We start from the raw sequence: 24,772 nt of genomic DNA, 5'->3' as shown, positions 1-24,772 counted from the left end.
AGCGCTTGCCTAGAGAGCGCAAGGCCCTGGGTTCGGTCCCCAGCTCCGGAAAAAAAAAGAAAAAGGAAAAAAAAAAGTGCTTGCCTAGTAAGCAGAAGCCCTGAGCCTGATCCCAGCACCACATAAAAAATGATAAAAAATTGAGTGTGGTCATGCATATCTGTAAACCCAGCCGGTAATTTCTCTGGAGGTGGAAGCAGAAGAACCAGAAATTCAAGGTAATCCACTAATAAATCGAGGTTATATGAGACCCCTCTTTAAAAAAAAAGCTGGGGGCAGGGAGAGAACAACCCAACACACACACAGACACACACAGACACACACAGACACACACACACACACACACACACACACACACACACACACACACACACACACACACAGGAAATGGGGGAGGGAAGAGAAAAGACCCGTTGAGGTTGGTGGTTTTTGAGGTCTGACAACAAATGGCGCAGGCAAATGTAGATGCCAACACCTCAGGGAATGTCCATGTTTAACCTTGCACCAACACGTCCTAGGTCCTGGGACTTTATTTTGCTGTATTATTGAGTGGGTGTCAAATCCCATGCCTTACTCCCTTTACCCAGGGACCAGCTGAATTTGCTGCTGAATCTACAGCCTCTGGCACACAGCACGCGCGTGCGCAGAAGTAGGTGAATAACTTAGGGAAGAAATGTAACATTTGCTGCTTCTAGCAACAGTTGCTCTTTGGAGGAAAGAAAACACAGTTCTTCTGTATCTTTTTTCTTGCTGACTGCTGCTTAACCTTAATCCAGGAACTTCCTAGAGTTGAATAACTCTTTCCTAGACTGTTCTGGGAGAAGGGCAGTTTCCTGTAGGCCAGAGGCCCAGCCCCGTGCTTCAGGCAGCCATCCAGACCCCCGAAGTGTGCGGTTGCTGGCCTTTGTCTCTCTGGACTTCTCAGCGCAGGGCTGTAGCACCACACCCGTAGTTTCAGGGTGGTGGCTTACCTGTTTATTATATCTTATTTCTATCTGGTTGTCAACAGAGGATAATTCTGTGACCTCCGGCAGTGGTGGTTTGGAATTCTGGCTGCAAATCGCAGTGTTGCGGCGTGTAACTGGGTGGCTCAGAGACAGGGAGTTATCTGCAGGCGTGGCCAGGGAGGGAACGTGGGCGTTGACACACTTTCCAGTCGCTGGGGTCTGGGGCGTCCCGGGCGACAGCTTTATAGGACGTAAGTGAAAGGGGACGTGGGTGTGAACTATAGCCTTGTCTCGGAGGAGGACAATAAAGTTTGAGAAGTTTGAAGAGGGGAGAGAAAGTGAACGCCCCTTTGGCTGAGGGGTGTGGCCGGAGCTCGGCGAGGAGACCGAAGGCGGGTGCATGACATGGGGGTCACCGTGGACGTGCACCAGGTGTTCCAGTACCCCTTCGAGCAGGTGGTCGCTTGCTTCCTCCGAAAGGTACCAGTCCCTCTGACCTGGGAAGTGTGCCCGCTGCGGAGAGCCTGAAGTGCCCCCCGCCTACGTCGCGTGGTGACCGGACCCAATCCTCAGGGGTCTAGAGTCACCCTCCGAGTCCCCCTCCTGCGCGCGTGCTGCTCCCGGGATGTGCAGGACAAGGGTGGAGGCGGGTTTCCTCGAAGGCTGCTCACAGGGATGAGCGAAGGGCGCCGTGCATGGCATCACGTCCACATGCCTCCCTCCTCAGGCAGAGAGTGTGGGCTCCGGTGGCCTTCCAGGATGGACTGTCTAGACCTGCTTTCTAGTTTATGTCCCACTCTTTAAACGCTAATGCATGCCTTTGAAACTGTGATCTCGCTAGACTCTCGGGTGTTACTCTACTGTTTCAAGACTTTCTCTTAACTAAATAGCGGTGGGACTCCCCGCAGAGCTCACCCTCTCTGGACCTTAGTTTGCTAATCTGTAGTGTGAGAAAAACAGTGCACACTCCCAGGGTTGTCGTGAGGATTTAAGTGAAATATTAATAGGGAGTGTTTATCACAGGATTGATGATTGTAAGGGCTCAGAAATACTGCTGTTTCAACTATTGTTGTTATGGGATTCCATGGCCCTCATAATGGAGGCTCTTTCTAAGAACTGTGCCTCCGGCTAACAGTAAAATGAAAAACATCCCTAAGAACTAGTTGTCACCAGGCCTGGGAGGCGGGACCCTGAACTCGAATCTGTTTTTGGTTCAGTTAGGTCTCTGGGTGACTCTGGTCAGAGGAAATCTGTCTAGCCTAGAAGTTAAACTGAGGAGGGGCTGTGAAGATGGTCAGCTGGGACCTCCCATTACAAGAGGAGCCTCCATTCCTTGTATCTGCTAGGTCCTTCTCAGCAAAAGTCTCACGAATGAATGAGTGAATCTGGTGTACACTCTGCCGTAGATCAGGCTTCTAAGCACATAAAAGGAACGGCTGACACCCCATGCTTTGATCAGACTCACAGTTTGGAGTGTGGGTCCCCAGTGTGTTTTGTGTTAGTCGACTTTGCCCTGTGATGGATGTCTGGGATAACAAGGAGATAGTTATCTATATTGGCTCACTGCTACGAGGGATCCCATTCATAGTTACTTTGTTCTAGTTTGTTTTCTCTTCTTGCCATAGAACATTGGCCAAAGGCAGCTTTGGGAGGAAGGGGTTTATTTCAGCTTACAGGCTATTCATTGCATGAAGTCAGGGGTGGGAGCAAAAGGCAGGAACAGAAGCAGAGACCATGGAGGAGTCTGCTTTCCTGGCCTTGCTCAGTTAACTTTCTTCCAGTCTCCTGCAACAGCTCATGAAGCTGAACATTCTGCCTTTTCCGGCCCCAAACCCCAAAATCTATACAGAATTTTCCCCACAGACAACAAGGTCAGGTCAACCACAACCACAGCACTATCCCACTGTTCGGTACCAATTTCTGTCCTAGTTTGCTTGCTGTGATAAAATACTGACCAAAAAGCAAGTTGAGGCAAGGGTTTAGTTTATTTTACTTCTGCCAGGTCATTGTTGAGGGGAGTCGAAGCAGAAACTCAAGGCAGGGACCGGGAGGCAGGAAGTACAGCACAGGTCACTGTGGAGCACTAGGTCATGGGGGACATTGCTGGTTTGCTCTCCGTGCCTTGCTCATTCTGCACTGGGGAGGTACCACTCACACTGGCTTGGTCTCTCCCACATCAGTCATTAATCAAGAGCCTTCCAATATGCATACAGGCTAGTCTGATGGATGAAATTCCTCAGTTGAAGTTCTTTCTTAACAGCTGATGCTACTTTGTCTCAATCTGACAAGAAATAACCAGCCCAGCTGCCCTGCCACTCTGGGCCTGTGGAAAGGCAGAACGTCTCACTGTGGGAACCTGTGGTAGAGTAAATCTGCTGAAGTCTGAGCCAAGGAGCAAAGCAGAAAGGTCAGATGAGCTGCAGCTCCATAATCCAATTCAAGGGTGTATACCAATGCCTAAAGATCTCTTCCCACAATTCTCCACCTATTCAAGCATCTACCACTTCCCAGTAGGGTTGCCCTGGGACCTAACCATTAACTTATTCCTTGGGGAATATTCAAGATGGAGATTGCAGCACCATTGCCACCTGGGAAAAAGGACCGTTATCCTGAAAAGGAGACCTCTGCCTTCTCAGAATGGGAGAGAACACACTTTGTCTAGGCTTCGCTGACCATCTCCTCCCTCCTCCCTGCCCCTTTCAACTCGCCTTGGGCAGATCTCCCTTTGCAAAGCCACACATACAACACCACACATTTTCTTCTTTGTAATACACTCCCTCCTACATATCAGTTTCAAGTAAAGGTGATGGGTTTTAGAGAGTGAGACCAACATTAATAAATGATGATGAGGTTGGCGTCATTTCAATGGGTGATGCGTACTTCACACAAGGAGCATACGGGATGGTGGGGGTCAGAACAGCTATAGCAGTCCCACGTGGAGGCTTTTGTAGGTAGGCTTTCTCAGTAAGGCGACACTAATAGGTTTGCTGAAACATGAAGAGGAGTTTTCTAGGCAATCTCTCTCTCTCTCTCTCTCTCTCTCTCTCTCTCTCTGTTTATACACATTTGCTCTGTATAATACAGTATTATTTCTACTCTTCCGAGCAGGCTAAGAAGTCATCATAACTGACTCACTTACGTTGCGGGGAAACAGGCTCAGAGAAGTCTAACTGTTCCAGCGCCCCCAGCTAGTAGGTCGGAGAGCTAGGATCTCAGCTCATCTGAATCTAAAGCCCATGGCTCACCAGCAGACTGTGCTTCCACCTCTGCACACAGGGGCCATTCAAGAGATTCTGAGACAGGGCTCAGCTTTGCTGGGAATACTGCCCCTCAGTTCATTTGCCTCTCATGGTTTGCTTATCAGGGTGGACTCTGCACCTAATGTGCTGCTTAGCTTAGGTGTGCGCGGGTGGGACTCAGTATTTGCTAGTCATTTCTGTGCAACAAATCACTCTAAAACTTAGTGGCCTTGCTTGGTGACAGGCTTTTAATTCTAGTGATTCTGTGGGTTGACTGAGCTCATGTGGTTGGATTTAGTGTAGTGTGGTTGAAGTAATTTATATAAGAACATTCAGTATCTGATGCCATTCTTATAAGATAGTCAGCTAAGTGCTTGGCATGTTTGAGAACTATGGAAGGACCCAGGTGTGGTGGCTCATGCCTGTATCCCAGGTCATGGTGAGTCTGAGGTAGGATGATTAGCAGTTTGTAGCTAGCCTGGGCTACATAGCTAGACTCTGACCCAGAAAACCCAAAACCAAACAAATTAAACTAAAATATTAACAGAAGGGAATTCCTGTGGGCAGCCATTACGACCATGAATTATGAGTGCAGTATTTGGTCATGACTAAAAGACCTGGGTCTTAAAATCTTTCCAATCCTTTTTTGAATGGTCCCTCTGAGCCATGGTGTGGTGTGGTGTGGTGTGTGTGTGTGTGTGTAATATTGATGTTCACTCCACAGTCTCTTATTCTGCACTTTGACTAGTTGTAACTTTCTCTAATAGCCACCATCTACTTCACAAAACATTTCCCCATGATGTCAGAGAGCTGTTAGACAGCATTGTAGCATGGAGGGCAAAGGGTTCGTGAGCCTTCACTCCTAACTGTCACCTATGGACAGTGTACAGCTTCTCAGAGAGAGAGTTAGTTTTCTTTAAGAGTGTAGCTCCTCGTAGGTCTACCATTCTCCAGTGGATAGCCCCACACTTAGAACTGTATGGACGGCATAGCTTAGAGTTGATGTGATATTAAATAATGATGATGATGATGCTAATAATAATAATAATAATAATAATAATAATAATAATGACATGAAGTGGAGGTAGATAGGAAGGTGGGTGTGGGTCTGGAAGGAGTTAAGGGAAGGAGTCGAGAGTGAATATGGTCAAAGTACGTTGTGTGAGAATCTCAAAGAATTAATACAAGTATTTATATCTTAAAAAAGGAATTGCGGGCTGGAGAGATGGCTCAGCGGTTACGAGCACTGACTGCTCTTCCAGAGGTCCCGAGTTCAAATCCCAGCAACCACATGGTGGCTCACAACCATCTGTAATGAGATCAGATGCCCTCTTCTGGTGTGTCCGAAGACAGTGACTTATATATAATAAATAAATAAATCTTTAAAAAAAAAAAAGGAATTGCTTCCTCTGAGTACACATGGCTCACTGATGCACCCGCATAGCACAGGAGCCCCTGTGCACTGAGCAGCATGTACGCCTGTGTAGACAATCTCCTTTTCTCCTCTGTTAGTGATGATGCTACCGTCTTCTAGATTTCTTGTGAAGATCAGAAATGCAACAGATCTACAGGCATGTGCTTTCGATAGGGCCTATGGTAGTAAGTTGTATTTTGGGCAAAATATGCTTTAAATAATTTTAGACCGTGTGATGATACTTTAAAAAAATGACAATTAAAAAAATTGAGCAGAAGAGACAGTCATGTGAGAAGTTCTCCGGACGTTTAATCGGATTTTGCCCTACAGTGGGCAAGGCTGCTTTAGAACTGAGGACATTGTGTTTTAAATAGCATCTACTGCTCTGTGGCTTTTGGTATGTGCAGATTCGCCTCGAGTTCCAATTCAGTACTATTTTTAAAACCCAAGGAATGCCTGATCTCCTTACACCTGTCTGTTGGCTTCTGAGGGCAGAACATTAGCTGCATGCTGTGAGTGGTACCTAGAAAACGGAGGCTACAGTCTTATCAGTGGAGTACAGGACTCCTTCTCCTCATGGAAGAGTGCTGACTCTGCATGGCTCCTTCAGATGCTATGCTATGCTTCCCATAACTGCAGCAGTGGCTGCACAGTGTCCTTGCATTCCTGGCTCCCCTCTTTGTATAATTCTACCTTTTCTTTCTTTTTTTCTTCTCCTTTCTTTCTAGGGAGTGGCACTATTTGAAAGGATTAGAAAGATTAGGAGTGGCTTTGAGGAAGTGTTTTATTCAGGGTATGCTTTGCTTTGAGGTTTCAAAAGCCCATGCCAAGCCAAGTCTCTCTCTCTCTCTCTCTCTCTCTCTCTCTCTCTCTCTCTCTCTCTCTCAATGTTTTCAAGAGTTTTTTTTTTTTTCCTGTGTAGCCTCCAGCTGTCCTGGAACTCTCTCTCTTTGTAGACCGGGTCTGGCCTTGACCTCAGAGATATGCCTGCCTCTGCCTTGTGAATGCTGGGATTAAAGGCATGTGTGTGACCGCCACCCAGCTATACAATTCTTACCTCTCTAGCACTCATCAGTTAGTGTATTTTCCTTTCAACTGACTAAAAATCATCTTGGGAAAGAACACAAAGTTGTTTGGACAAGTGTGGAAGCCTAGAAGACACCTCTTTGTGGAGGCTTGTGTAGGTCTTTTTGATGGATGTGTCTCTGATATGCTAAGAGAATTCCTTACATGTCGAATGCCTGGAATTTAAAGTCATTACTAAGGATGCATGGGAGCTGTGGTGATGAGTGGGTCTCCATGTTGGTCCGAATGAGTGCAGAGAGCTTGAGGTTTCTCACCGTGGACTTGCTTAGGCTGGTTTTGCTCTTTGCGAATGTGGGCAAACTCCATGGGGATCTGTGTCAGTTGTTTCTGTTGTACCCTAAGTGCACTGGACAGGCTCTAGAACACAGGGAACACTCAGCAAACCCCTGTTCCATGAGGAAAGCTCACCTGCCTGTGGTTTGTGAAAAGCTCTCAGGGAGAACTTTCCCTCGGGATGGAGATCCTCTAACTCCAAAGACCAGACCGAGACACCACAGGATGCAATCAGCAAGAGGATTTGGTTTATTGTCGGGATACACAGGCACAGGCACCTGCGGGCGCTTCAGTCACTCGGGGGACTGGCGCGCCCCACGGAACCAAGGATGGGCTTTTATAGGATTTTGGGGAGCAGAAGCAAGCATATAGAAGCAGATGCATGGTTACAGGGATATAATTGGTGGATTCTAATATGGCAAGGGTTTAGCCCGGGGGCAAGTTTCTTAGCTACCTTCTTGGAACATAACGACTGACTCGGCCCCCCACCAGGGTGTGGGACCTCTCCCGGGGCTTTTTTTTCATTGTCAGGTGCTCAACCGAAGTCGTCCTGTTGCCAGGCCTTCAACCAAACACATCCTGCTTGGCAGCCGCTGTGTACTCAGTGTTCTAACCTTTCCCTGAACCAGTCATCTTAAGTACAGCCTTGCAAAATGGCGTTACTGCTGCTAAGCTGGGGTCTTTCAGTTTGCAGTATGTAATTTTACACTAAAGTTACTATTTGAGAATCTGAGGCAGGAGGATTGCTTGAGCTCAGAAGTTTGAGGTCAGCATGGGCAACACAGTGAGCCGCCCTCTGACCATTTCACAAAACGAAACAAACCAAAACCCCGAGAGAGGAAAGCCAACACAGGAACGTGTACTTTCTGGATTACTGTAATAAAAAAGAGTAAAATAAATTTTTACTTCCACTCATGACCTAAGGCTTTATTTATTCCAGTGGCGTGCTGCGTGGAATGGGTCGGTGTTTACCCGTAAGCTTATAAAATGGATTTATGAATGGCCATTTCCATTTAGAGTAGAAAGCTGATTGGATAATTAATAATGCTTCCTTCTGATCCCATCTTCAGTCTCTTGCAGACCTGACATTTACATGTGTAGAACATTTTTCCCCACGGAGCTCCAGGGGTACTTAGGGAGGATCTATGTGCATTTCGCAGTGGAATGGGGGTTTGGTTAGATGTTAGGCCTTAGTGTGTGCAGAGCTGACAGATGCTCTTTATCTCATGCTGTGTTGCACTTTTCATCTTCCACCCTAGGCTCTCCTGAAAGCCGAGGTGTGGCATGTGAGGAGCATGGCTCTCATGTCAGGGTGCAGTGTGCACAGTTGTGGGGGTGGGGACAGGTGAGTTCATAGTTCTGTGCCTCAGTTTCCTTGTCTGCAGAATTAGAGGAATAGCTAACTTGTAGGGTTGTCGGGGGACATTAATTAACATATGCACTTCCATGAAAGCACCTACCTTACTGCTGGGGCATGGTAAGTGCTTTGAAAGCACTTGCTGAATTCTAGCGAGTTTTATGTTTGTCCAGGAATGGGAAACCGAAAAGCTGGGGGAAGCAGTCTGCAGAAATCTTTACTAACTTAGAACAATAAGGGAGAAGGTGAGCATGAATAATGTGCACATCTGAATGATAAATTATTTTTTAAGTGCAATTTAAATTTTAAAGTGTGCTTAGTAACTCATCCAGTAGAGGATGTGGCTTTGTGTCTGAAAGAAGATTTTTTATCTATCAAAGTGCTAATAGCTACATATTCATTATATGCCTATTAATTGGTATTCATGCTAAGTCTGTGCACCCTTTGACAATAAATAAAACAAGACCTTGTCCTGAAGGTGCTTTCTGCCAGGTGGAGCAGAGAGGAATGTATAGATTATTGTGCCAAGCTTTCTCAGGGTAATATACAGACATATAGTGTGGGGCAAGGAACATTTGTTAAAATTGCATCTTCCTATGTAGCCCAGGCTGGCCTTGAGCACTTTGATGCTCCTCCCTCAGCCTCTCCAGTTCTGCAATTATGGGCATGACGACCACGCCAGGCAGATCAAAGGAGTGTTGATTAATTGAAGACTCATTTGATCTTGGTAATAAGTCAACTTCACTTTTCTTCCGGAGTGAGCAGCTTTATGGAGACCATGGAAAGGTTGGGCAGTGTATGGTGATGTCTCTGTATAACTGAGCATGCAGCAAGGCCCTTTGTATGTGTTTGGAAGCAGCTGGGTAGCAAATCCCCTAATAGTGTATTGAGCAGATATGCAGATGCCAGTGAACCAGGAGTACTGCAGTTCCTCATTCTTTGTGCTTTCTCAGATAACCCTATTCAAAAGAGGGCCCACAGTGACTCCTGTGAAGGCACTGACTGAGGAGAAGGGTCCTGTTCAAAAGTCAGGTGTTGACCTCTCAACTTTTCAGATAGCTGATATTTTAATAACTTCCTGCTCTTAAGAGTGTGCTTTCTGAATGATGAACTTTCCCTTAGCAAACAAATGTAGAGGCTTAATCTCCATAAAGCTCCACCGTGTGTGTGTGTGTGTGTGTGTGTGTGTGTGTGTGTGTGTGTGTGTGTGTGTGTAAATAAAACATATACTAGATAGGAATATATATTATTCCTATAATAGATGGACTCAATTTCTTGACCTCTCCCTTTAATAATTATATATTTGCTTTAATGTATATTCTCTGAGCTTGGCATTTTGTGGCTTTTGGGCTCTTTATAAAAGTTTTTTTAATTAGCATATGTGTGTTTATGTAATGATGGGTTACATCACGACATTTGTACATTTGTACTTTGTATTTTTATCATGTTTAAACTCATTACCCTCTGTTGTTCCCCTTTCACTCCAGCTGATGCCCTTCACCGTGCCAACTAGTTCTTTTTTCAAGGTGTGTGAGAGAGGGGTAGGGCGTGGTCAGGGAGGTTAACTTCCTTTAAAGCTCCAGGGAAGGGCGTGTTGATAGGCCAGTGCTTTGCAGCTGCTGTGAGTTTAAGAGTGCAGCAGATATAGTATACTTAGGATACCTTGTTCTACAACATCCCACCCCTTTGTCCTCTCCTTATTCATACTCTTCTCTGAGTCTTGAAGGGGATGATATTAATGTCCTCTTTAGGGCTGAGCACTCCTCAGTCACTCAGTTACTTTGATCAGTTATAAGTTTCCTCAGTAACCACCACTTACTGCAAGAAGGGCCCTGCCCAAGCGTGGCGGCGCACAATCTGTGTGGGTAAACATAATTATTTAGAAGGCAATTTGGTAGAAAAAGCATATCCACTGAACAGTCCAACAGCAGTGCTTTTCCCATTAGGACCCATGGCCTATCCAGCCACAGGGCTTTGGCCAGGCTTACAGTACTGAGGACTCATTCTTTTTTGTGAAGCAGGTCTCAAGTCCAATCAGAAAGTGGTTGGTTACCTATCTTAGTTAGGGTTTTACTGCTGTGAGCAGATACCATGACCAAGGCAAGTCTTATCAGGACAACATTTAATTGGGGCTATTTTATAGGTTCAGAGATTCAGTCCATTATCATCAAGGTGGGAACATGGCAACATCCAGGCAGGCATAGTGTAGGAGTAGCTGGGAGTTCTACATTTTCATCTGAAGGTTGTTAGCAGAATACTGACTTCCAGGCAACTATGAGGGTCGTAAGCTCATGCCCACAGTGACACACCTACTCCAACAAGGCTATACCTTCTAATAGTACCACTCCCTGGGTCAAGCATATACAAACCATCACATTAACCGATAATGGGCTTGCCACCATTGCATTAGTGGGCACATCTTGCCTGGCAATTCAGTAGAATAGGATCCAAAGCTGAAGAAAATAACTGAGGGCAGTGTTTCCACAACCCCCTGTACACTGTGATGCCAGCCTCGGCATCACCTGTAGCTTGATTTCTCTGTGTCCTTACATCAGAGTATGTGCTGTTTTCATCAAGATGATCTTACCATCTAGTTCCCGTGGGCAGCCAACAACAGGAGCCCACTGTATTATTTTGAAAGCCCCTGAAAGATCATTGCAGGTAGTAGCCCAATCCCTGGAAATGGGATTTTCAATTAATAACCTGTGACTTCTAGGAGTAGCTTTGTCTACCTGCACAAGATACCTCCACTCAAATGGTTTCTGGACCCTTTTAATATGTAAAAAGGAAAATAGGAACAGATGGGCAAGAGCCTCAGGAGTGAGTGTGCATTTTACCTTTGTTAGTGTTGCGGTTGGGAAAGTTGTGTTGTTGGGAAGGGAAGGAGTGAGCCTGTTTATTCTATAAAGAAAGTAAAATCATAAATAAGATTTAAAAAATGAAGCCAAACATACCTTGAAAAATCCCTGGAGTCACTGATAAACTACAGTGCATCTGGCGTGTGTACGCCACCATCAAACCAGGCTCGATAGACAAGGCTTTCGGCAGAAACTGGGTCAACAGACCACATGGCTTCCAGGAGTGTCTGGTATGGAGTGGGGATGGGCAGGCTCATTTTTGTTTGTGTGCAGGATTTACACATGAGACTTTTAACAATAAGAGGCCATATCTTAATACCCATTAATATGTTTCCTGTTTGGAAGAGAACTAAATGGGATCATGTCAGGCAGCTGCTGGGTAACACACACAGGTGGGCACAGTATCGATCTGGATCTGGCTGGATCAATTCCATAGTCATGTGGTGTTTGAATAGGTGTCCAGAACTCCTGAGTGCCTACTTGATGCCTGCCCAGGCTGATGGGAAAAGCTCCCGTGGTGGTATTCAGAACTCTGAGCAGCTCTCCCTCACAGTATTCTCTGCTCTGTAGCAGGTTTTTGATACATTTTGTGTGTAAGGATAAAACATGATTATGTAGGGTACCACAAGATGGCATTCTATTATTCTAAGTAATGCCAGGTGGAGGGAGCCTTGGTTTAATACATTTTTAATTTCTGCAAAGAGTTAAAATATGGGCCATCCATGCCACAGTCTTTAGTTGTTTCACACAAACCTCTAATTTTTTTTTTTTTGTTGCCATTCTTCATGAAAACTCGAGGTTTATGTCTGTTAACTCCAGAAGCAGCCATCAGGGAAAATGACTTAAATTTTGCAAATGATATTTATTAGCATGAATAGTTCACGGTCTCTTGTGGTCAGCTATTAAAAGTCCCATTTCCTCTTGCTATTTGCAAGGACTACAAAGTGAGTGACCCTTAAGTGTTCACTGCTACCGTGTCTTCCACGGTTTTCCATTTCTGACCCTGCCTTATTTTCTCTTAAGCGCATCTGACATTTATTTACTGCTTTTGTTTCTTCAACTAATAGATGAATTTGTAAGGAGCTGCATAGTTTTCATGTCACTCCTACATCCTCAGTGTCTGAAACAGTATTTGGCATGCTATCTATCTATCTATCTATCTATCTATCTATCTATCTATCTATCTTATCTACCATTATCTATCTGTTTGTCTATCTATCTATCTTATCTACCATTATCTATCTATTTATTTATTTATCTATCTATCTATCTATCTATCTATAATCTATCTATCAATCATCTATCTATCTCTATCAGCTATCTACTTATCTATCAGTCATCTAATCTGTCTATTCATCTACCAATTATCTATCTTATCTACCTATCAATTATCTATCATCTATCAATCATCTATCTAATGTATCCATTTATTTATTCATCTGTCTCTCAGTTCATCTGTCTGTATATCTATCTGACTAATCACAGAAGACAAAGAGGGTCTTATTGTTTAAATGAATATCATTCCTTTCAGAAGGTAAATGTTAAAATTAAGTGAAAATGTGAAGCAGTATAGTTTTACCTGTAAAAGTTTCACTGACAATTTAGTGATATAATCAGAACTGAGGACGTTTTATTACTATACCTGTCTAGTGATACACTCTGTTTTTTTTCTTTCATAATTTACTTTAGTTATCTTCCTACAACTTACAGTGTGACTGTAACCTTTACTCAGAATGCATTTATGGATATTTAGTGAACATACTGGGATGCATTAAAGGAAGCAGTTACACTTTTTGTTAGTGTGAAAGGTTAATTCACATACCTGCCCACATGGTTTAGGGAGCTATGTGCAACTTACATGTCTCTGGTCCAGGACATCTCCTCTGTAGAGGAACCGAATCCCCAATTTATCCTCCTCTTACTAGCATGGATCTTTTGAGGGCTAATCTTCATGAAAGTAGTCTTTGTAATTTTGAGCCTTTCCTTCTAAGACTGAACTGCGTGAATAACATGCACAAATGCATCCCCCCCCTCCTTTTCCCATCTCCTCCTCCTTTTCCTCCTTCTGATAGGCAGGGTTTCCCTGTGTAGCCCGAAACTCACTCTGTAGACCAGGCTGGCTTCAGACTCACAGGATCACCACCACTCAGGCACCTTCATTCTTATTTTGGTTCTTTGAGACCCATACTGATAGTTTTATATTCTGTTTCTAAGGGTCTGGGAGTCCTGAAGCTCAAGTTTCTCCAGGCAAAGGGCTCCTTTCCCCACCTCAGCTTGAGCCTGGCTGAGGTGCTCAGTGTGTGACAGTGCCATTGGATCACAGGATAAAGCTGGGAACCTGGGGAAGAGCAGGGAGAGCCCAAGAGCATCAGGCTCCAGTTAGAAGCCACTTTATCTTGTGGCTTTGAGAGATTCCTGTTCTCCTTTTCCCTCCCTGCCAGCCTCCCTCCTCCCTCCCTCCATCTGAGGAATAGAAAGGTTAGGTTAAAGTAACTCTGAGGTGACTTCATGATGGATGTGGGGGCAGCCAGACAGTATCTGGGGTAAGTTACATTATTCCAGGTGCAGTAATTATTAGCTATTTTGAGCAGGGTATTTAGTTTTTCCTAGACTTATCTCTCATATGTAAAATAGAAAACAAACACCATATAATTTTATGCCATGTTTCTGAGAATAGACAGACAGTGTGTGTAAATTGACAAAGTTAGAAAATGGTAGCAATTATCAACCGTGGTGTATCTAACTTGTCTTTCAGGCCAATTTAATAAAAGAAGTAGAGCATTTATCAAATGTCTCCTATATCCTTCTATGCTAACACAATCACCAAGCCATCGTCAGGGCAGTAATAAAGGAATTCTCTTTGTGTTGGACTGGCCTGTCTAGTTCTCTGACTCCCATGGACCATCTGGGTACTGAAACAATCCAATTTTCATTCAGTTTCTACTTTTGAAAATTGGGGTTAATAATATTATGTAGTGTCCTCACAATAGAATAGCTGTTAGAATTAGACAGGGTGATATAATCAAGGTATTTAGCACAGGGAGCATGGTTTATGTTATCCTGGTTTTTTAATAATAATAATAATAATAATAATAATAATAATAATAATAATAATAATAAAAATTATCCTCAATCTCATCTCATTCTCATCTTTGCTCAGGGCTTAGATGGCATCTTCCTTTGGGACAGAGATGGCTCTTTGGTTGAGCACGCTTACTACTCTTGAAGGATCAGGTTCAATTCCCAGTACTGATGCGGTGGCTCATAATCAACTGTAACCTCAGTTCTGGGAGGTGGGGATCTGTTGCCCCCTGGTGTCCTCTTTGACACCAAGCACTCTGGCAGGCAAGACCCATGCACACAAAATTGAAGAAAACTTCCCTGGATTTCATGAATGCCTGCCTCACTTGTTTGAATCCAAGTGCTAAAACCAAGATCTTTGATTTAAAAGTGGATGTCTTAGTCAGGTTTTGTATTCTTGCATAAAACATCATGACCAAGAAGCAAGTTGGGGAAGAAAGGGTTTATTAAGCGTACTACACTTCTACATTACTGTTCATCACCAAAGGAAGTCAGGACTGGAACTCACACAGGGCAGGAACTGGGAGGCAGGAGCTGATGCAAAGACTGCTGCTTACTGGCTTGCTTCCCCTGCCTTGCTCAGCTTGCTTTCTTATAGAACCCAGGACTACTAGCCCAGGGACAGCACCACCAACACTGGGCTTTCCTACCCTTGATCACTAACTGAGAAAATGCCTTACAGCTGGTTCTCATGGAGGCATTTCTTCAAGGGAGGCTCCTTTCTCTGTGATAGCTCCAGCTTGTGTCAAGTTGACACACAAAACACTGGGTTTTCCTTGAGGTTTTCTGGAAGATATTTACTAGTCCTGCAGACAACCTGTCACTTCTATCAGCTAATTCATGTTGACAGAAGAGAATGCTAACTTTTCTTTATGTATTTTTGTTCAGTATCCGAACCCCATGGATAAAAATGTCATCTCTGTAAAAACTGTGGAAGAAAAGAAAGGTAAGTAAGTTCTCTGACTAAACTCTTACTTTAGTTAAGGTCCTTAAGTCTACCGACTTTGTAAAGGATGTATTTGTATGTGCATATGTGTGTTTGCGCCTGTGTGCATGTCCACTACATCTTAAGCAGGGCTCTGGTTACTTTCTAAATGACAGCTGATGGTAAGCCTGAGGCTGGGTGTAAGTGTACAGGTAACAATGGGTGCCAGCTCCCTACTTCATGGACTCATTCAACCTATAGAATAATGTTGAGGTAGGAATGATGGCTATTCCTCGTTAATGCAGAAGGAAACAAAAACATGGAGGGACCAGCCTGCCCAAACTCACTCAGCTGTATCCTTAACACACATCAACTCGTGGACGGTAAGACATTTGTATACAACACGGAGATGATGGTGGCTCATGCCTGTGATCCCAGCTATTGAGTGATGGAGGCAGGAGATCAGGAATTCAAGGCTACCTTGGAGTAATATATATATATATATATATATATATTCATTATAGATGAGATGTTGACATAAAGTTCTTAGATTGTGGAACTGTAACTGTAGTTTGGCAATTATGGCCCATGCTGTTTGTTTTTTGTTGCCGAGTGGTTAGACACCCCTCTCCTCTGTTTGTATGCTACCAATGGCTGCTTCATCTGACTAACAGCAAGAGCTGGGTGTTTGCTGAGGAGGCATACAAAGAGGAATTATCTACTCCATGACCCCTTTCCGACAATGCTGACTGTGTTCCACAGGGACCTTTGGGACTTTTTGCATTCCCTTCCTAAGTTGTCACCATCAATTCTGGGACTTGAGAAGTTGGGGTGCCAGAAGCTCTGATGATGTGGACACTTGACAGGCAAGTGTGGAGACATCTAGACCCTGGCCCAGCATGCTCTTCAGCCTTAGAAGCCATGGGCTGTTACTGGTGGTAATATGGCCACAGCCTTCTCTGTGCTTCGTAAGCCCAAAACTGTCAGATTTATGGGGTTGCTTTCTGCATATCTGCAGGTATAGAAATAGATTGCTAAAAGGCATTTTCTCACATACCTGTATGCAGTGAGGGACAAGTTTGCTATCTGGCCTTAGAACTTTTTAAAGGCTCAAGGTCTTTATCTGTCAAGTGGGGAAACATAATCCTGTTTATTTAGATTGCTATGAGGACCAAACGAGACGATAAAGTCCATATTCTAGAGTGGCATAGAGTGCTGGTTGTGATTTTATGTTGTCAGCTTTGCCTCTGTTTTTTTCTTCTTCTTTTGTTTGTTTTAAGGACATAGTCTTGCTAGGTAGCCCTGGCTGACCTGAAACTTGCTATGTTCACTAGGCTAGCCTAGAACTCATAGAGAACCACCTGCTTCTGTCTCCTAGGGACTGGGATTAAAGGCATGTACCACCATGCTCGGAAGCTACTCGATTTTTAGTATATGTGTTGCTCACATTGGCTGAGATGACCAAAGTACTGCTTGGGGTGGAGCATTTGTTTCTTGCCAACAGGATCCTGGTGGTCAGGGTGTTTGTATCAGGGGCCAGGACAGCTGTAGTCAGAGTCTGGGAAGCCCTGCACTGTGACTGAGCCTTAATAATTCATAGAGAAATGGCAATGCTTCAGGCTATCTTTTTCTTTTCTTCTGTTTCCTTTTATTTTAACTCATTGTTGTCATTATTATGGGTAGTTTTAACATTCCTCTAGGATGATGCTCTGGTCACACGTTTTATTCCTCTATGAGAGAAGAATGTGACTTATGTAGTTAATTAAGTATACAGTTAGAAATCTGCGCCTGACACTGTGGTCCAGGATGTGGCAGAACCTGTTTCCATCTTCCTTGTTGTTGAGCAGGTGGCCATTGGCCACTGCTGCTGGACGCTTGACATTAGTCACTCAGAGTGGTGGCTCATTGGTGATTCATTTTTTCAGCTTTAGTATGTGTGTTCTGTGTTGTTCTATCTTTATTCCCTTAAGCATTTGAGATTTGGCTCAGAACACTGATCAGAAACAGAGAATGTTTTAAGAAAAGATTGATTTTACTTTGTATTGTGTTTATGGGTGTATGTCTGTGTGCGTATATGCGCCTGGGTGTAGGTGTCTGAGGAGATCAGATTGGAACCCTTGGGAGTGGAGGTATAGGAAATTGTGAGGTGCCTGAGGTAGATGCTTGGATCTGAACTTTGTTTATTTTGTGTAAGAACTGTAAGTAAGCACTCTTAACCAGGGAGTCATCTCTCCAGTCCCCGGAGAACTGAGTTTTATATTAAGCCTTATCTGTAAGAATTCTACATGCTGACAGTCTAAATTGAATTAAGAAGCTCTATGGACTCCTGGATAAGAATACATTTTACTTTTCTAATTATTTTTTGGCTATGAAATTTTCTTTTTCTAGATGAATCAACAGGACTCATCTATAGAAAGAGGATTGCTATCTGTCAGAATGTGGTTCCAGAAGTTTTAAGAAAGGTAAATTCATTTCAGAGTTTAATCACAGTGGATATAGAATTGAAGAACTTTAATAATCATAGAAAAAGACAGCTTTTTCTGATATGAAGTGGTGTTAGAATTTCTTGCTTCTCCAAATCTCATAGCTTGGTAGGGGAATATTTCTTCCATGTCCACCCTAGTTTTGGCAGATGTTGCATGATATGCTGTGTGTTGATTTCCATCCTTGGTGAATGTGGGGAGACTTGATGATTATTTTGTGGGTACTTTTGATGTCTTGAACGAAGTGTTTTCTTTTCTAGTCTGCCCATAATTGCCAATGGCCTTTAGGTAAGGACAATTACAAATGAACAGATTGTAAATGTCAATCCCCTTTAGGTCAGGAAGGCCACACTTCTGTTTGTAATGCATGGTCAGACATAATAGCTGTTTCAGAGAGCGCGATATTCCTAGTGTCCCGTGCAAGCCTTCTGGTGTGTATTTCTGTACAATAAGGTTGCTGATGCTGGAATCTTCATTATAGAAAATTGTTTTCTCTCTTTGATACCCTTAAGCACTCTGCTGATTCTGTGTTGGACGGAGGTGAGTGGAGACCGTCACTTGCATGGCTTGAACCATCTGAAGATTTTTCTTCTTGAGAGAAGGCCTCACACTATAGCCCAGGCAGGCCTAGAACTCACTGTTTGGCCTAGGCTGCCCTCAGACTGAGAATAATCCTCCTGCCTCAGCCATCTAAGTGCTGAGATTACAGATGTGAACCACTATTCCTAGCTGTAGAAATATTATTGAAGATAATTTTTATTTATCCTGAAAATTTTATACCTGTATACAATGTCTTGATCTTATCGACACCCCCCACTCCCAACTCCTTTCAGACTCCCAACACATTTCCCTCCAAACCTCTGTTTTAACTTCTGTTCTAGTGTTAGTATTTTTTAATCATTGAGTCTAACTACTGTTGCCAATATCTACTTGGGTTTGTGGTTATCTACGGGGACATGGGTACCTCTCCAAAGTAAAGTGACTCTCCCTCCTCTAGCAGACATCAACTGTCAATAACTCCTCGGCTAAGCCTTTGCCTATCGATGCTATCTAGACTGGACTTTTTAACTGGCTCCATCTTGGGCGGGTCTTATGTAGGAACACACAGCCTTTAGGAGTTTATGTGTGCAACAGTCATGTCATATCTGTAAGATAGTCTCTTACAGCACCCACCCCTTCCTCAGTATTTCTCTTCTCTCTGGCACCTTGTTCCCTGACCCTTAGGGTGATGGGTGTAGATGTTCTATCTATGACTAAGCACTCACTGTCACTTAGCCTAGTGCTTTGGATAGCTATGATGCTCTCCCATCACAATGTATGATTTTTGATGGGGGTCTTTTAAGACATAAGAGGAGAGCATCTGGACAGACACTTTAAAAGACTCCCCGGAAGAGATTCCCTCTGTGATATGGGACACAGCTGGGCACAGCATTAGCTTGCAAATTAAATTGCTGTGCTTATACTAGGAAAAATGGCAGCTTCCATCCATTCTTCATTGTGGGTTAAAGAACTGTTATTCTCTCAATGGAGAGAAAGCTGGAACTACAGAGAAAATGAACTTCTTTCGACTTGCAGATGGGAAACCGCGTTACACTTCCACAGCAAATTATCACTGGCTTTTGCAGAGCTCATAGCTGCCTTTGCCCTATATAGCACTTAGAATCTATTATTCAGAAAGGCATTCAGCTTCGCCTTGTATCTCAATTCTTAAATAATTTAAGGCTCTGACTTGTACAGTTCTGCCTTTGTAGCTTTCCTTGTCCTCTCCACCTGGGAAAGCATCGATTTCTAGGGACTGAACAGAGATTACAACGAGGAAACTATTTCGCTTGATACTGCCCTGCATGGGAGCATGTAGGTGGGCCTGGTGAGAAGCCATCAACTCGAGGAGGCCAGCCCCAGAAGAGACACAGAACAGCTGATAATTTGTTTACTGTTCTCCATGAGTCCTGGGTCACTCGCAAGTCCTTCACAGCATGTAGTGAGTCCACAGTGTGTCCGGATAGGTTGAAGTGCTATCTACATCAGGATCAGTGGTCCCCCCTGTTATCCAAGACTGAGATGGGCTCTAGGCAGAGTCTTCATGTGGCTTGTTCTTCCTAAGTTGAGAATGCTGTCCTTTCTCTGTTGGGCAGGTGAGTATTTTAAAGGTACCTGATATCCAACTAGAAGAAGAGTCATGGCTCAGTCTTCAGAAAAGGAACATGGCTATCCGGAGTCACTGCCTCACGTGGACACAGTATGCATCCATGAGGGAAGAGTCAGTTTTCCGGGAAAGTGTGGAGAATCCAAATTGGTAAGATCACGTGTGTGTGTGTGTGTGTGTGTGTGTGTGTGTTAGGGGAGGGGATCAATATGCAAGCACACAATTTCATATTTATGGTCTCTGTCCATTGAGCACATACTTCACTTTATTTTTATCATATAAGTAGATGAATATCTTTTGGAGGAAGAAGGGCAGAACTCAACTCTTGTCCAAGTTCCCTCCAAATTCTGGTATTTTCTTACTCAAAGGCAGTGATGGCACCAGTTGATTGAATATTCGTTTGGACCTTTAAAGGCAGCCTAGATATTCAACAGAGCTTAAATAAGGAAAACATTTTGTTTAATGTTATCACGAATGTGACCCTGTTAGTGGCCCTGTGTAGTAGCCCTGTTAGTGGCACCAGCCAATCCAAGCAGGGTTTTTTTTTTTTTAAATTTTTTATTATATATTTCTTTACTTACATTTTAAAGGTTATTCCCTTCCTGGTTTTCTGTTCATAAGCCCCCATTCCCTCCCCTCCTCCTCCCCCATATGGGTATTCCCTCTATACATCCCCCTTATTGCCCACTCCCATATTCCCCTGCACTGGGGGTCCAAACCAAGGGCTTTCCCTTCCACTGGTGCCTCAACAAGGCTATTCTCTGGTACATATGCAGTTGGAGCCCTGGGTCGGTCCATGTATAGTGTTTTGGTAGTGGTTTAGTCCCTGGAAGCTCTGGTTGGTTGGCGTTGTTGTTTGTATGGGGTTGAAAGCTCCTTCAACTCTTACAATACTTCCTCTAATTTCCCCTAAGGGGGTCCTATTCTCAGTTCGGTGATTTGCTGCTAGCATTGACCTCTGTATTGGGCGTGCTCTGGTTATGTCTCTCAGGAGAGATCTATATCCAGTCCCTTTCTGCATGCATTTTTTAGGTTCATCAATCTTAACTAGTTTTGGTGGCTATATATATGTGGGCCACATGCATGTAGGCTCTGAATGGCCATTCCTTGAGTCACTGCTCTAAACTTTGCTTCCACATCCCCTCCTATGAATATTTTTCTCCCTTTTAAGAAGGAGTGGGGACATCTGCATTTTGGTCATCCTTCTTCTTGAGCTTCCTGTAGTCTGTAGATTGCATCTTGGGTAATTTGAGCTTTTTGGCTAATATCCACTTATCAATGAGTACATACCAAGAGTAACCTCACTCAGGATGATATTTTCTAGTTCATTCCATTTGCCTGTGAATTTCATGAAGTCATTGTTTTTGGTAGCTGAGTAGTATTCCATTGTGTAGATGTTCCACATTTTTTGAATCCATTCCTCTGTTGAAAGTCATCTAGGTTCTTTCCAGCTTCTGGCTATTATAAATAAGGCTGCTATGAACATAGTGGTGCATGTGTCTTTGTTGTATGTTGGAGCATCTTTTGGGTATATGCCCAAGAGAGGTATAGCTGGGTCCTCAGGTAGTGTAATGTCCAATTTTCTGAGGAACCTCCAGACTGATTTCCAGACTGGTTCAACCAGTCTGCAATCCCACCAACAATGGAGGAGTGTTCCTCTTTCTCCACATCCTCGCCAGCATCTGCTGTCACCTGAGTTTTTTATCTTAGCCATTCTCACTGGTGGGAGGTGGAATCTCAGGGTTGTTTTGATTTGCATTTCCCTGATGACTAAGGCTGTTGAACATTTCTTTAGGTGCTTTTTAGCCATTCAATAATCCTCAGCTGAGAATGTTTTGTTTAGCTCTGTACCCCATTTTTTAGTAGGGTGATTTGGCTCTCTGGAGTCTAACTTCTTGAGTTCTTTGTATATGTTGGATATTAGCCTTCTATCAGATAGAGGATTGTTAAAGATATTTTTCTAATCTGTTGGTTTCCGTTTTGTCCTAATGACAGTGTCTTTTGCTTTACAAAAGCTTTGCAGTTTTATGAGGTTCCATTAGTCGATTCTTGATATTAGAACGTAAGTCATTGGTGTTTTGTTCAGGAAATTTTCTCCAGTGCCCATGTGTTTGAGACTCTTCCCACTTTTTTTTCTATTAGTTTGAGTATATCTGGTTTGATGTGGAGGTCCTTGATCCACTTGGACTTAAGCTTTGTACATGGTGATAAGAATGGATCGATTTGCATTCTTCTACATGCTGACCTCCAGTTGAACCAGCACCATTTGTTGAAAATGCTATCTTTCTTCCGTTGGATGGTTTTAGCTCCTTTGTCAAAGATCAAGTGGCTATAGGTGTGTGAATTCATTTCTGGGTCTTCAATTCTGTTCCACTGATCTACCTGTACCAATACCATACAGTTTTTATGAATATTGCTCTGTAATACTGCTTGAGGTCAGGGATGGTGATTCTCCCAGAAGTTCTTTTATTGTTGAGTATAGTTTTTGCTATCCTGGGTTTTTTGTTATTCCAAATGAATTTGCAAATTGCTCTTTCTATCTCTATAAAGAATTGAGTAGGAATTTTGATGGGGATTGCATTGAATCTGTAGATTGCTTTTGGCAAAATGGCCATTTTTTACTATATTAATCCTGCCAATCCATGAGCATGGAAGATCTTTCCATCTTCTGAGATCTTCCTCAATTTCTTTCTTCAGAGATTTGAAATTCTTGTCATACAGATCTTTCACATGCTTGGTTAAAGTCACATCAAGATATTTTATGTTATTTGGGACTATTGTGAAGGGTGTCATTTCCTTAATTTCTTTCTCAGACTGTTTATCCTTTGAGTAGAGGAAGGCTACTGATTTATTTGAGTTAATTTTATACCCTGACACTTTGCTGAAGTTGTTTATCAGGTTAAGTAGTTCTCTGGTGGAACTTTTGGGGTCACTTAAGTACACTGTCATATCATCTGCAAATAGTGATATTTTAATTTCTTCCCTTCCAATTTGTATCCCTTTTTACCTCCTTTTGCTTTCTGATTGCTCTGGCTAGGACTTCGAGTACTATATTGAATAAGTAGGGAGAGAGTGGGCAGCCTTGTCTAGTCCTTGATTTTAGTGGGATTGCTTCAAGTTTCTCTCCATTTAGTTTGATGTTAGCTACTAGTTTGCTGTATATTGCTTTTACTATGTTTAGGTATGGACCTTGAATTCCTGTTCTTTCCAGGACTTTTATCATGAAGTGGTGTTGAATTTTGTCAAATGTTTTCTCAGCATTTAATGAAATGATCATGTGGTTCTTATCTTTGAGTTTGTTTATATAGTGGATTACATTGATGGACTTTCATATATTAAACCATCTCTGCATCCCTGGGATGAAGCCTACTTGATCATGATGGATGATCGTTTTGATGTGTTCTTGGATTCGGTTTGCAAGAATTTTATTGAGTATTTTTGTGTCAATATTCACACGGGAAATTGGTCTGAAGTTCTCTTTCTTTGTTGGGTCTTTGTGTGGTTTAGGTATAAGAGTAATTGTGGCTTCATAGAAGGAATTTGGTAGTGCTCCGTCTGTTTCAGTTTTGTGAATAGTTTGGACAGTATTGGTATGAGGTCTTCTATGAAGGTCTGATAGAATTCTGTACTGAATCCATCTGGACCTGGGCTCTTTTTGATTGGGAGACTTTTAATAACTGCTTCTATTTCTTTAGGAGTTATGGGTTTGTTTAGATGATTTATTTGTTCCTGATTTAACTTTGGTACCTGGTATCTGTCTAGAAAATTGTCCATTTCCTCCAGATTTCCCAGTTTTGTTGAATATAGGCTTTTGTAGTAGGATCTGATGATTTTTTTTTAAAATTTCTTCAGATTCTGTTGTTATGTCTCCCTTTTCATTTCTGATTTTCTTAATTTGGATACACTCTCTGTGACCTCTGGTTAGTCTGGCCAAGGGTTTATCTATCTTGTTGATTTTCTCAAAGAACCAGCTCCTGCATTTGTTGATTCTTTGTATAGTCCTTTTCGTTTCTACTTGGTTGATTTCAGCTCTGAGTTTGATTATTTCCTGCCTTCTACTCCTCTTGGGTTTATTTATTTCTTTTTGTTCTAGAGCTTTAAGGTGTGCTGTCAAGCTGCTGACATATGCTCTCTCCTGTTTCTTTCTGCAGGCACTCAGAGCTATGAGGTTTTCCTCTTAGTACCGCTTTCGTTGTGTCCCATAAGTTTGGGTATGTTGTACCTTCATTTTCATTAAATTCTAAGAAGTCTTTAATTTCTTTCTTTATTTCTTCCTTGACAAGGTTATCATTGAGTAGAGCATTGTTCAACTTCCATGTATATGTGGGCTTGGGATTATTTCTATCTTTCTGTATCTGTTGAGGCCTGTTTTATGACCAATTATATGGTCAATTTTGGAGAAGGTTCCATGAGGTACTGAGAAGAAGGTATATCCTTTTATTTTCGGATGTAAGTATCTGTTAGATCCAATTGGTTCATAATTTCTGTTAGTTTCTCTATGTCTCTGTTTAATTTCTGTTTCCATGATCTGTCCAGTGATGAGAGTGGGGTGTTGAAATCTCCTACTATTATTGTGTGAGGTGTAATGTGTGCTTTGAGCTTTAGTAAGGTTTCTTTTAAGTATGTAGGTGCCCTTGTATTTGGGGCATAGATATTTAGGATTGAGAGTTCATCTTGGTGGATATTTCCTTTGATGAATATGAAGTGTCCTTCCTTATCTTTTTTGATGACTTTTAGTTGGAAATTGATTTTATTTGATATTAGAATGGCTACTCCAGCTTGCTTCTTCTGACCATTTGCTTGGAAAGTTGTTTTCCAGCCTTTCACTCTGAGGTAGTGTCTGTCTTTGTCTCTGAGGTGTGTTTCCTGTAGGCAGCAGAATGCAGGGTCCTCGTTGCGTATCCAGTTTGTTAATCTATGTCTTTTTATTGGGGAGTTGAGGCCATTGATATTGAGAGATATT

At 42.9% G+C, this 24,772-nt stretch overlaps 1 protein-coding gene across 6 annotated transcripts in view; it reads left to right on the top strand.

Annotated features, from left to right (window-relative positions):
* The first annotated feature begins 784 nt into the window (after positions 1-784).
* Prelid2 (PRELI domain containing 2) overlaps positions 785-24,772 on the top strand; it is a 91,711-nt gene continuing 67,723 nt past the window's right edge. Inside the window, exons 1-6 of one of the 6 annotated variants that reach the window (XR_010059597.1) lie at positions 785-1,427; positions 15,144-15,201; positions 17,569-17,642; positions 18,176-18,203; positions 19,799-19,959; positions 23,961-24,020. Coding sequence is in view for 5 of the 6 variants with exons in the window: in XM_063277588.1 (XP_063133658.1) it covers positions 1,353-1,427; positions 15,144-15,201; positions 17,569-17,643; positions 18,169-18,203; positions 19,799-19,959 (404 nt within the window). In the remaining variant the exon portion in view is untranslated. Of the gene's footprint in view, positions 1,428-15,143; positions 15,202-17,568; positions 17,644-18,168; positions 18,204-19,798; positions 19,960-23,960; positions 24,021-24,772 lie in introns of all 6 variants that reach the window. The other 5 variants (XM_063277588.1, XM_039097123.2, XM_008772173.3 and 2 more) reach the window with 5 other exon arrangements.

This window comes from Rattus norvegicus, chromosome 18 (genome assembly GCF_036323735.1).
Source record: "Rattus norvegicus strain BN/NHsdMcwi chromosome 18, GRCr8, whole genome shotgun sequence".
NCBI classification, from domain to species: Eukaryota; Metazoa; Chordata; class Mammalia; order Rodentia; family Muridae; genus Rattus; species Rattus norvegicus.
This window is presented reverse-complemented; position numbering and strand designations above follow the sequence as displayed.